The sequence below is a fragment of the Merops nubicus genome, unplaced genomic scaffold, assembly GCF_000691845.1.
Source record: "Merops nubicus isolate BGI_N331 unplaced genomic scaffold, ASM69184v1 scaffold7209, whole genome shotgun sequence".
NCBI classification, from domain to species: domain Eukaryota; kingdom Metazoa; phylum Chordata; class Aves; order Coraciiformes; family Meropidae; genus Merops; species Merops nubicus.
This window is the reverse complement of record NW_008628922.1, coordinates 1-13,405: the sequence shown is the minus strand read 5'-3', so window position 1 is coordinate 13,405 and position 13,405 is coordinate 1. Positions and strand designations below refer to the sequence as shown.

The 13,405-nt window shown below is 39.2% G+C and overlaps 1 protein-coding gene across 1 annotated transcript; it reads left to right on the top strand.

Moving 5' to 3' along the window:
• Positions 1–667: 667 nt before the first annotated feature.
• On the top strand, positions 668–9,177 carry ALG5 (ALG5, dolichyl-phosphate beta-glucosyltransferase; the record flags this gene model as incomplete). The annotated part of the gene is made up of 7 exons (XM_008946816.1): positions 668–839; positions 2,042–2,088; positions 2,699–2,767; positions 3,807–3,899; positions 5,626–5,739; positions 6,267–6,326; positions 9,022–9,177. Coding segments are annotated over 7 exons (711 nt in total), but the record flags the coding sequence as incomplete, so codon positions are not given.
• Positions 9,178–13,405: the final 4,228 nt, after the last annotated feature.

The window sequence follows — 13,405 nt, the reverse complement described above, 5'->3', positions numbered from 1 at the left end:
TTGTGTGGGGCGTGTGGGGTCAGACGTCGCGAACGAGATAAAAATGGACTGTTTCGTCCTTATAACACGTCTTGTGCAATGTCCCGGTAGTCCGCTGTCACGGCGAGCACGCGGGAGTCCCGGTGTGTTCGGAATACCCTCCCAGGCTGAGGAGTTAGACACCGGGAAGTGAAATTCTGCTGCCCATCCATAGTACTGCCTATGAGGTGGTCCACAGTAAAAATACTCCCAAAGCCAAGTTCTACAGATTTACTTTAGGAATACACGAAGCGATCAGAGCCTCGGTTGTGCCAGGACGTGTCACTGCCGGGTCGTGTGTAGTGCCATTGATTTCGGTGATCTGTGCCGGGTAAGAGGCAGCACCTCCTTACGTGGTAAAGATTGCCTGGGGCAGCAGGGCCTGGACCACAACTCTGGAGGTATCTACACAGTTTGCAGTTAAAAATAACAACAACCAGTGATGCTGACAGTGGCCCGAGTAGGTGAAGTTGAGTCGTTAAAGTGGATGAGAAGGTTTTGGCCCTGTGCAGTTCAGTGGATGAGATACTGCCCCATTGACTCACTTTATCACTGAAACATGGCTAGTTGCCCCTTGTAGCACGTTCAACAGGTAGGTAAACATTTAATAGAATGCTCAATGATTTTTCTCATTTCTTTTTCATCACAGGTTTGTATGATTGCTCATGTAACTGCCAGGAAAATGCCAGCCCTTCACCGGTACGAAGAAGAGAAATTCTTCATCAGTGCTGAGGGCAGGAAAGAATCTGTACCAAGTATACATGATCCCCCTACAAAGGAACTCTCTGTTGTTGTGCCTTCTTACAATGAGGAAGACCGGTGTAAGATTTTTCTTGTTTTGAGAAAAAGAAGAAAATCTATCTCTTGTTACTCTAATAATGCAGAGGTCAGTTTATATTAGCACTAGAGTCTAGCAGGCCAGATTATGTATCTGATTTTGGACACAGTTTCTAGAAAACAGTCCAAGTACATTGAATTTCAAAATTAAGACACTGTGTAACTTGATTTCTGCTGCTAAAAATAGCATGAGGCACTTCTAAGAAATCTCTTTATTTTAATGAACCCCAGCAGAATGACTGCTTGTTGTCCATGTAAATGCTGTAAGGCAAGAAGTAGAAGACTCTTAAATTTTATTGGAGAACTATTCACTCTGTAAACAGCAGCAGCAGCCTTGGACAAGCAGAAGAAAGGATGATCTCATTGGTTTCTGTTTGACTTGGCCATATATATATATATATATATGAGTACCTGATATTGATGAGTGAAGGCTTTCAGATGTGATAGAAATAATTGAGCTCTGAGGCTCTCCTTGGGGTTGATGTGGTAGCACACTGGGTTGTTCCTTTTCTTGAGTGAAAATATTGAGCTCCTTGGGATTCCTTTAGGAAAGATGTTGACAAAGTGTATCTGGACACAGGGAAGGCCTGTTGACCCTTTCTCAACTCCAGTGTATTCCTCAGTCCTGGTTCTCATTCATCTGTTTTTAGTAAGCAAGCCCTTTAATATGCTTCATCTGATTTTAAGTTAGTTGTCCTTCTCCTTGGAGACAATCACCTGAGATGTGCTTGGGAATGAACATACACTGCAAAGACAGACACAAGGCTGAATGTTTCTCTAAACCTGCAGATAAACCAGCTGCAAAAGTGGTGTCTGTATGTGTCAGCTTGCTTAAACAGACAGAGTCACTGCTGCTTTGTGGGGTCAGTCACGAAGAGTAATTATTTCTTTTTCCTTTAATATTGTGTAGAGAATTGCATATTTCAAAATGGAAAGTTGGTTCTTCAGAAGAAATGTTTTTATCCTGTCTTACACCTGTGATTTTCTTCAGTGTTCTTCCTGCATTCAGAAAGGACAGGACTTAGAGCTGCAGGTGCGAAGCTTGTTTCCTGAGAGTAGTGCTGTGTGAAAGAGGCAATTTGCTCAGCTTTGCTTTCTGGTTGTTTTCAGCTTGCTTGTGCAGGGTGCTTTTTGGTGCTTTGCCTGTTACAATCTACTAATCTGACCTCCACCACCTTTCCCCTAGTGCCTCTTATGATGGATGAAGCTTTGGATTATCTAGAAAAAAGACAGGTACTTTCATTTTGAATTCAAGATTATTTTTTTTTAATGTATTTACTTTTTTATTATGGTGTGTATTAAAGCAGAATTACTTAGCCACTTAGAAGTAATGCTCCTGTCTCTTGCATTTTTAGATTAAGTAAAAATTTAAGGTACTATTTTATGATTAAAAATCTCTGTGTGGATGGTATCTTTCCAATACAGTGATTAAGGGTTAACTGTGTATTTAGCTATCCAAACTAAAGCCTAGTTTGTTCCAACAAATTTCTTAAGCATCTTTTCTTCATTAGGATTTGTTCACTGGGTAAAAAGTCTATTGTGAAGGTTTCTGAGCTTAGTTTTGTTTGCTCTGAGCTTTCATCTTTTACAACTAAATTGATTTTTCAGTTCTAGATGGTAGCTGAGGAAACCTGTGACAAGCCAGTAACGGAGCACACATCAAACATGGCAAAATTCTTTAATTATGCCATCTTTAACAAGTTTACTCCATCATATTGGTGTCTGTTGGCAACCATGAATGAGTTAAATACTGCTAGGGAGGAAAGAATGCTGATGTTTGAAAGACCTACTACCTACTTAAGAAATGGGATGAAAATGCATTGTTTCTGGTTTTATTTTCAAGAAACGAGATCCTTCATTCACTTATGAAGTTATAGTGGTTGATGATGGTAGTAAAGATCAGACTACAAAGGTAAGGAAAAGAAATGTCTTACCAAGTAATCAGAGGTATGGGTTTTTGTACTGCATCTGTGGAATATAACAAGGGTTTGCATTTGTGTTTTGGTACTTGAAGTAGTTGACAAAGTTCCACTTTCTGAGTAGTTTCTGTTGTTGTCCTGTATGCATGTGAGAACCATTTTCCTGTAGCTGAGATTCTAATCTTAATTTCAAGTAATTTCTTAAGAATTATTCTAGAAGTGCATGGTCAGGTGAACGTGAACTTGAGCAAGCTAAAAGATTTTTGAAGTAGCTGATTTATGCTGTGATTGACAGAGGAGCTGACATGTTGTTTAGCTCTTTGCCATACCCTTCATAGCATTGCTCACTACTTTTTTCCTACTTTTTTGTGTTTGAGTTCACTACTAAACTGAATGCTGCTTTTTCTTCTACTTCCCTTAAGCTTGTCCATTAAGGTTTGTTTGTATGTATTTTTGACTGTTTTGCATTCCTTCTAGCATCATTTCTAACTGAGCACACTGTGGGCAGGGCCCTCTGGACTTACAAGGACTTGAGGCAAAAAAGAAAATAACAGGATAAAACTCACTTTCTCTACCCCAGAACACGGAACCAAATGTGCACATCTCTGCAGCTGGAATTTGATTGTAGATCACTCTGAATTTTTGTTTAAAACCACAGGTAGCAGCAAGACAAGTGAGAAGTATCTAGCAGCAGTAGAGAATTATCGTTCTTTGGTTAACTATTGGTCTGTAATAGTACAATATAAGTTGCATTAGTGTTGAGTTTTTTGGACTTGAGTAAATCAGCTTTACAGTTGCTTGGGGGAATACTCTTCATGTTGAACGTGAGTAGCTTCTTCAGTCTTCTTGTGTTGACTGTGAACAGCTTTTTATTTTGCCACACTCCAGCAAACACTGGGCGATGTATTTGTGCTGACTGAAGTGGTTATAGCTCTGTGCTATTAGTTTTTGTTTTGAAAAAATATACTTAACATAAACTTCTGTCTTGATTCCTGGTTTTATGCTGGGCTTTTTTTGTGTGTGTCTTATCAGGTTGCAATGAAGTACTGCAAGAAATATGGAAGCAACAAGGTGCGAGTGCTTACTTTGGTAAAAAATCGAGGGAAAGGAGGAGCAGTCAGGATGGTAATTGATACTTTCATCTCTTTCTCTGTCTGAACTACCTGTGCCCAAATATTCAGAAGATAGAGCTGTACTGATTGACATTTTGAATTCAATACATTAACAAAACGCTTAACAGAAAACTGGTACAGTTGAATTAAGGCAAAAACTCTTTTCAAAATAAGCTTATTGTTGGTCTTGGAAACAGTATTTTCTTGCCAGGAAGATCAATAACAAAGAATTTTTTTGTATGAAAACTCAAAAGAAAAGAACAAGTTAGATTTTAATTCAATGTTCCTGTTAATTCCACTTATAAATAAATTGATGTTTAAAAAACAACAACAAAATTCTTAACCCCAAATCTCCCCTTACAGATTAAACTAAAGCTTTTGTAGTGGAAATACAGCTAAATTTGGAAACATTTCTTTCCAGGTCACAGTTGTGGTTTTAAAAAGAGCTCATGAACAAACACTCTCCAGCAAAATCTGTGTTTACTGATGCACACTCAATAGTAGAACCAGCACAGTTTATGCTTTCACATATTAAATTTCACATAGATATTATCATAAAATCATCACATTCTAAAACCAAAATCGTTGTTACGTGTTTAGAAAGAACATCTTTTCCAGAGATGAGTGGCACCTTACTTTTATGGAAAAATTTGGTATCATTTATGGGTTATCAGTGACTGCCTTTAGCTATGTATTAAGCTCTGTTTAATAAGTCAGTTTAATTTTTTTAATGAAACATGAGTGACTGTAGCAAATGGAGAGAACATTAAATTAGAATGTATGGAACTTTGTAAGGTTTATAATTTTGAAGTTATTCCAAGAGAAGGAGAACAATCCTCTGGGTGATATATTGTAAAGTGAATGTATATACTAGGACTCCCTTGGCAGGTTTTTCCAAAGTCACACATGCTGGTTACAACAGTGTTTTTTGGGAAACCCACTGATAATTGTTTTCCTGTCTGGATGCTTTTGAAAAGTGTTATCAGTGTCTGACCAAGAATACAGCACAAAAACTGTGAGACCTGTGCATCACAAATGATTTGCAGCAGTATATACTAGGACTCCCTTGGCAGGTTTTTCCAAAGTCACACATGCTGGTTACAACAGTGTTTTTGGGAAACCCACTGATACTTGTTTACCTGTCTGGATGCTTTTGAAGAGTGTTAACAGTGTCTGACCAAGAATACAGCACCAAAGCTGTGAGACCTGTGCATCACAAATGCTTTGCAGCAATACTGTGACTTAGGCCTTACTTCTCAAAACTAATTTAATATTATCTCTTGAAGTCTCTTGATAGTGTTGGGAAAAATGAGCACTGCATCCTCCTTTCCACAGCTCAGATGGCAAAGAAAAGCTGTTCAGTGCAGTGGCAGATGCTAATCACTGTTTCTTTGTGCTCCCCTGTACAGCTGACTGTAGCAACTTCTTGTCCCTTGGGATTTTGGGTTGTAAAGCTTTCAGTCTGCAAGCTTCTCTGGAGAAGGGTTGTTAACCTTTGGTGTTCATGCATTGTCTGCCACTGTGGGACACCCCTCAGTGTGTGAAGTCTCTAGATGTTATTTCAGTTTAAAGTGGTAAATTTTTCTTAGTAGCAGAATATTAAGACTTGCCCATTGTGTTGAATCTTCGAGATGCCACTGCCCTAATTACTACATCAGGGTTTTAGAGTGTCTTGCAGCTAGCTTACGACAACCACTGATTTCAAAGGTGTTGATTTTTATTTCCTGTTTTGATTGCAGGGTGTCTTTAGTTCTCGTGGGAAAAAAATTCTTATGGCTGATGCAGACGGAGCTACAAAATTTGCAGATATTGAAAAAGTAGAAGAAGGTCTGAAAAATCTTCAGCCGTGGCCTGTGAGTATAAAACCTGTGGGTGTAAACCTGGTTTTAGTTTAAATGCATGCAGATTGATTTTAAAATTCTCTTCAGCTTTATTTTTTTGGTTGAAGACCCAGGTGTAAGTCCAAAGACCTGGGTGCAGGCTTAGAGGCTGCAAGAATGGGCTGTCTGGAGGCAGCTTCCACAGAGTTCTTCCCTTTGTGTTTGCTGTGTGTGACATTAAGTGCCTGGGAAGGCTGAATGCTTTTCTGTGCTAATTAACACATTTACCATTGTGTGTCATCTCTGAGGAACAACATTCACTAAACCAGACCTGAATAAATGGTGGCAATTTGTATGCAAAATGTAGCAAACTTTAGATTCTCTGTTAATTGTAGAAAAGACTGATGCTGGTCTCAGTATTTAGCAATAGGAAAGGTATAACTACAGAAATCAGAAAATATACTACTTTGGAGATTTTTATTATGCAGTTCTCAGCACGAGATTCCACTGATTCAGAAAATAATTTAAGTAATAACTGTTTCATCTGTATTCTTGTACAGAACCAGATGGCAATTTCTTGTGGTTCTAGAGCTCATCTGGAGAAGGACTCAATAGCAAAGGTTGGTTTCCATTTCCTGTTTTGTACTTATACTCAAATAATCCCATTATTTGATTCTGCTCTACAGTTTGTACAATTAAATATATCAATATTTGTAAAAGAATGGAAGCTGAAAAATAGGAAAAGCTTGTCCTAAGTGTAGCATGTACTCCATCATAGGCAAAGGATGTGTTCTAGAATTCATCCACTTTGAACTGGTGGTCAGTTAGTGTTCCAGTTCACAGAGTTAATTTTCCTAGTTGAGAACATCTTGTAAGCAGAATTTCAAATCCCTGACAGAATTGGTAGCTAGTAACCAGTACTAGGGATGGAGTGGAAGGCAACTGATGAGTTAATTTTTATTGATTCCCTCCCAGTGGAAGAGCTTGCTCTGCAGATCTTGAAACCTGTTTGAAATGAGTTAGGGATAATTAGCAGCAAACTGTTTGAAGAGTATATGAATTCTTGGGAAAGTACTGTGATTTTTCTCTATTCCTCATAGTAAATTTTTTGAGTTTTGAACACACAGACAGCACTGTTCTGCATGTGGCTCTTGTGGAATAAACAGTGATGTGTAGGCACACAGTCTTATCTTGCATCTGGTTTTCTGATGTCTTGGCAGACAGTAGTTGACAAAGCACAGGCGTGGAACTTCTATTACAGCAGGCACATTGCTGGACTGACTTTTTCAGCATCCTTGCATGTGCTCATTGTGTTGAATGTTCTCTAGAGTAAGATTTGTTTATTCTGATGTTTAATACTTGAAATGATTCTAAAATATACACACAACTACTAAAATAGTTCCAAAAGTTCAAAAAAAGTCACACTGGTAATGTTCAGTCCCAGAAGAACTGTAATTTTTTTCTTCTGGTTTACCAGGTAGTATTAGAGTGATTCACTGGAAAGACTCTTTGTAAATACTGCTGTGTGTAAGTTAACATCCTCAAAAAAACCAAACCAAAACAAAACAAAAAAACAAACCACCAAAAATCAAACCCATCATTATCAGAAATTAGGATAAATCTTTGATGGGATACTTGCATACTTGTAGTACAGAATATACCATTGGTAGTTATTTGTTAGCTGTGCAGCCAGTGTATCCTGGAAATGTTTCTGCTACGTGGAGACTGTGTAGATAATAAATTTGAGTCCCATTGTGTAGTGCAGCAGGTATAAAAAAAAAAGATTGCAGACCAATCTTTGAGAAGTTGGGATTTCTCTCTGCCACTTAGTGGCATCTAAAACAGCAGAATGAAGCTCTGAGAAGCAGCCATATGGGATTTATTATTAGGACCAGAATTTCGCACTTAAGTTCAGTCTCAAGACATGAAGAATTCTGTTGTGCCTCCAGATTTGTTAATGTACTTCAATGAATCCCTTGTGCAACGTGCATAAATAGTCCTGGGAGTGGTGAACATAACCCCAGGAGCTCCTTTTTGTGAAGTGCACAGTTTTCACTGGCAGCCTCTCAGAGCTTCCCTTTTGGGTTAACAGCCTTTGGTCACACCTTCACCAGAACTTTTGGTTCACCTTCACCAGAAGAGCCAAAGAATCCACACCAGATCCACCATTAGCCTGAGGCTAGAGCACTAGAGAGGTGCAAGCTATGAAGTTCAATGTCTTTAGGCCAAGGGCTGTTACATAACAAGCTGAGCATCTTCTCATTTTTCCAATGAGGTTTGAAATTATTAGCTTTAAAGATGCCTCTTATCACCCAGAGATGCTTACCAGTTTAATTGTTGACTCCTAAAGGTTTTACATGCTATTTGGCTTGAAGACTTAGATACAAACACCTAAATTGAGCTGAAGACCACCAGTGAGTTCAGAAGCCCTTTGTGGATCAAAGTTCTAGCTCTTCAGGAACTGCCTTGAATACAAGAGTAGGAGAGACCTCTGCAAACCCAGAGTACCATATCTGGATTCTCTGGACAAACTTACCTGTATGATTATTTCGTCAAGAACAGAAGTGAAACCAAAAAGTAAGCTAGGAGAACATTTACTAGGGACATAAAATACCTTTGTGAAAGCAAAAGAGCAGAAGAGGTGACTGTGTAACATTGCTGTAAATATAAAATGAAGAAATATCTTGCACAGCAGCTATTACCTTAGTCCTGTTTGTATGTGGTTTATCATCTACTGAAGAAAAGTTCATTCTCTGATTGCATTCCTGTAAGTGCCTTAACATGGTGTGTGCAAGCTCTGGAGATCATGCAGCCCTCAAGGAAAGCAGTGGGTGGCAAACAACAAGAGATGCTCCCATTTGGAATTTTTTTTTTTAGAATATAAAATTTATTTTCTTTTTGTGTCAGAATAGCAGCTGGAATCTGTTTAGTTTTTAGTGTGTATTCTTAGGAATGGCAGTCTTTATGCAGTCCTGCTGGCTTATTCTCCACTGTTTATCCTGATAACTTTTGAATTTGTTGGACCTGTTTGATTTTTATGAAGAGGACTAGACAGAGGGAAGAAATAGCTTCTGAGAGTCCAGTGGAATAGAGCATGTAGTAATGCTATCCCCCTTCTCCTTCATGCTGCTTTTCCTGGGGGAACTCCCAGAGAAGCAAGCAGAAGCAGCTCTGGATTTATTCCAGTGCAAAACCAAAACCAGTTTGCAAACTTTGAAAGCTCTCATGAAACAGGATCATTGTAAGCCAGCTTTATTGAAACACTTCACTCCTCCCTCAGATGAAGCCACCTAACTTCTGGCCTTTTGTCCACAGCGCTCCTACTTTAGAACTCTTCTCATGTATGGCTTCCACTTCCTCGTGTGGTTTCTCTGTGTCAAAGAGATCAGGGACACGCAGTGTGGATTCAAACTTTTCACCAGAGAAGCTGCCTTGAGGACCTTCTCAACTCTTCACATTGAACGCTGGTAAAGTCTTCCTGTCTTTGAGGTTTTTTGTTCCTTTTCTAATTGAATGTGGTTTTGAAAAAGTAATTTCAGCATTGCAGCTACTATAGAGCATGTGATAAGTAGTGGCTATGTATCAATCCTACCTGCTCAGTTTAACCACTAGGAATTCTATTTTATTATTAAGATATACTTTAGGAAATAGTAGAGTATTTCATTTTACTCTTTCTACTTATGATGGTGGGGAGAAGGGGAACAGGTGGACTTCCTAAGTTTCAGTTTTAAAAGGGCATCCAACATAAACTGCAAGAACAATTTTAAGACACTGTTGCTGAGGTTTTGGGTGGCAACAACTGACTCCTTGACTGTTTGCAAATCCATTTTACTTTTGCATGTGATATAGAAAGAGTAGTAGGACATTTTGGTTTTGCCTTGTCAGAGCAACTAGTAATTGATTTAGAAGTGCAAATGAAAAGAAAATCCCAATAACTCTTCTCTTTTCACAAAGAAATCCCAAACAAACAATTCTTCATGGCTTTGTAGTCCACTTCTTATTCCACTTCTAATTCCAGTTACAGACAGGTCACCTCCCTCTACCTGCTATCCACCCTTCTCTTGATGCAGCCCAGGATGTGATTGGCTTTCTGGGCTGGGAGCACACATTGCTGGCTCATACTCAGTTTTTCATCCACCAGCACCCCCAAATCCTTTTCCTCAGGGCTGCTCATAATCCATTCTCTGCCCAGCCTGTATTTGTGTCTGGGATTGTCCTGACCAAAGTGCAGGACCTTGCACTTGGCCTTGTTGAGCCTCATGAATTTTGTATGTTCTTGCCTCTCAAGCCTGCCAAGGTCCCTGTGGACTCCTCCCTTCCCCAGCCTGCTGACCACACCACACAGGCTGGTGGTGTGGGCAGACTTGCTGAGGGTGCTCTCAGCCCCACTCTCAGAGCTGTCCACAAAGGTGTTGAACAGCCCAGGCCCCAGCACTGACCCCCGAGGCACAACTTTACAACTTCACCAGTTGGTGCTGCTTCACCAAAACACTCTTCCTAAAATCCACCTCTGATGTCTGTAATTGCTGAAGGCTCAGAGGGAAAAGAAATGCCTACTCTTAGCTTATTTTTTTTGCTAGAATATTTCATGAAAGAACTGCTGATAGATCTCATTGATGTAAGACAGTAGAAAATGATGTGTAGTCTTTGAATTACTTTAGAGCACTCGTTCATTATAATTTAGTTAGACCAGTTCCATTATGAGAGTGATACAGCCATGACTACTGCTATGGGACTGAAACACTTTTTCCACACAAATACCATAATTTCTATAAATTTCCTACACCACAATTATTGCTGAAAAGGATGATAACAGTCCCAGTCTTACTTAAGTGTAATCAAATATTTTCAAACTATTGTCTTCATCCAAGAAAATCTCTCACAGGCTATTGCTTGCTGATAGGGAACAGAATTACTGAAGTGTTCTCATAAAAGAATGTGTGTGATCCTGCAGTCCTGGTCAGTTCCAATCAGGTTGAGCTTTACTCTTCCTCCAGTGGGGTTGCAGAGGTAGTTTTTGGGTGGGCAAATCTGATGCAGAACTTGGAGTTTCTGTTGAGCTTGATCTGAAACTGTGAGCTTCTGTTCAGCTGAATCTGGAACTATGAGCAGCTGGTGTTTGCAAAAGCATTTTTCTGTCCAAGTGATTTGCTTATTTCTTTAAAGAAAACTGTAGCTGAATAAGAAACACAATTTCTGCTGCTGCCTCCAAAACCAAACATGATCTATAAAGCTCTGCAAATTTCATTTACAGGAATCTTCTAAATACATGATTAAACATGTATGTGTAGCCCAGAAGCTCACATCTCAAAATATTCCTATGTAATGGAGCTCCTGAAGTGAAAGGCTTCAAGAAGAAATACTGAAAGAAACAAATGAGGAGAATCAGTTTAACCTCTAAAAATCTCTCTTCAGTCTCTAAATCTCTCTTCAGTCTTCCTCTCTTGTAATTGGAAGATTTTGAAAATAATTGTACTTATTTAGACCAGATAAAGGGAAGACATTTTTTTAGAAGGGTGGGCTGACACTGGAACAGGTTGCCCAGAGAGGTCAGGTTGGATGGGGCTCTGAGCAACCTGATCTAGCTAAAGATGTCCCTCCTCACTGCAGGGTGATGGGACTAGGTGACCTTTAAAGGTCCCTTCCAACCCAAACTATTCTATGATTCTGTTATGTGGACATATTATGTAAAGTGTTCAGTTTTTTATTCAAAATAAAAAGTCTTAACAGCTTTCTCCTGCTCTTCAGATTTTCTAGCAACATAGAATGAAAGAGTAAAAATAATGATGCTGTAGAGTGTCATCTGTACCCCATTAGTGAAGGAGAGAGGCAGTGAACAAGGGATGCTGCTAACTCACTTTATAGGAGTTGTATTGCTGGTTTGGAACACGCTGGATCTTCAGGTCTTGGTCTGTTAATTCATTGTGCTTATGTGTGCTGCTATAAAATTAGACTTCTATTCTTGCTCTTTTATGATAATCCATAAAATAATACCCTAAACTTTTTTCCTACTTTGTGAAATTTTCTGCTTAGTGATGAAGAATGTGTTTTGTTAATCAAGAAAAGAATAACTCAAAATTCCTCCAATAAACAGCTCTTCAGATACTTCCAAGTCACAAATTTGCCTAAAACAACAATAGGGAGGGGTTTGTTTGGTTTAGTCTCATGCCAAAACAGGCAATATGTTGTCTGCTTTTATCCTCATCTGTCCTTCAGGTGCTCCTGGAGTTCCCTGCCTTTATTTTCATACTTACTGGCTAATTGTAATGAAGTCTAACAGAAAAGCAGAGATCTCAAGATGGAAAGCTTTGGCAACTGAAGCCCTAGTAGAGGAGAGAAACTCAGATTATTGCCACTGCTAAGGAAAAAACTACAGTATGGGCTCAAAAGTTGCTTATCATCAGCTTCCTAGCTAGCCATTCAGCAGGTGTAACTGGAAGCTAACCTTTCAGTGCATGAAACAGATGACTGTCCCATTCCCAGTTAATACTCATAAGATCTGGAAGGAAAAATGGGAGATGGGAGGTGTAAGTGGGTTTATTAAAGGAAACAATAGTGCTAAGTGACCTGTCTGTGATGCACAGACAGTTGGGAAAATTACAGTAGGAAACAATGCAGGGACATCAAACATTCATCCCATAGAACCATACACTGGATTCCTTTGTATGTGGCAATTAAAGAATCTGAATTAGCCCAGTAATGGAAACCTCTTATTTTAACCCAAACTGACCCTGATATCTTTCCATTGCAAGTGTGTGTGTTGTGTGTGTAAGGAATAAAATAAAAACTGGTTAGATTTTGTACATGTCAGGAGATGTATGTGTCAGGAGGATGAAGATGTAAGAGGAAGAAACAGTAGTACTATATTTCTCCTGACTTGGGATAATGGTGAGTCCTTACTGGTTCACAGAACAACTTACTCATGCTGGGACCATCTGCAGGGGGTTGCAGAGAAACTGCTGTCTTAATATTGGAGAAAAGGCTCTGAAATCTGGGTTAATAACCATCCCTCCAGTGGGGCTATTTGACTTCTGGAGAAGTTGTTTGATTCTTTTTGAATCTTAAAATCCCATTAGTGAAGTGCAGCTCTGTGAGGTATTGAAAGTAGGCTTCAATTCAGTGTGGTCAGTGCTCAGATATTCTGGTGAGTGCTGGGGAGTGTTCAACAAACAAGCAGCATTCAATGGGCTGGAAGCCAGCTGAGGGCCAGCACCTGCTTATTGAGTCTGTCCAGGGTTCCCCCACAGTGTGGGTGAACTGCTGGAGAGAATGAAGATTTGTTTTATTCAGAAGCCTCATCTGTCCTGTCTACTCCAGTTTTGTAAGGCTCAAGTTTTCTGAGGTACTTCAGTTTTAAGTGAATTCTTATGTGAGGATGATAAATATTTAGACTAAACATTAACACATAACATATTTACTCATGATGTTCATATAAATTGGCTGTAAAATTTGCTATCTCATAATTCCTGCCCTCTGTGAAGTGTACTGCTCAGAATATAAATACACATATACAATGGACAAGATTTGCTTCATGGCATCTAGAGTGCACCTACTTGTCATCTAACTCCCTTAGGCAGTAGAAGGGACAATTTTACAAGATTTGCTTCATGGCATCTAGAGTACACCTACTTGTCATCTAAGTCCCTTAGGCAGCAGAAGAAGGGACAATTTAAGAGTATAATTCATTTCACCATAATAT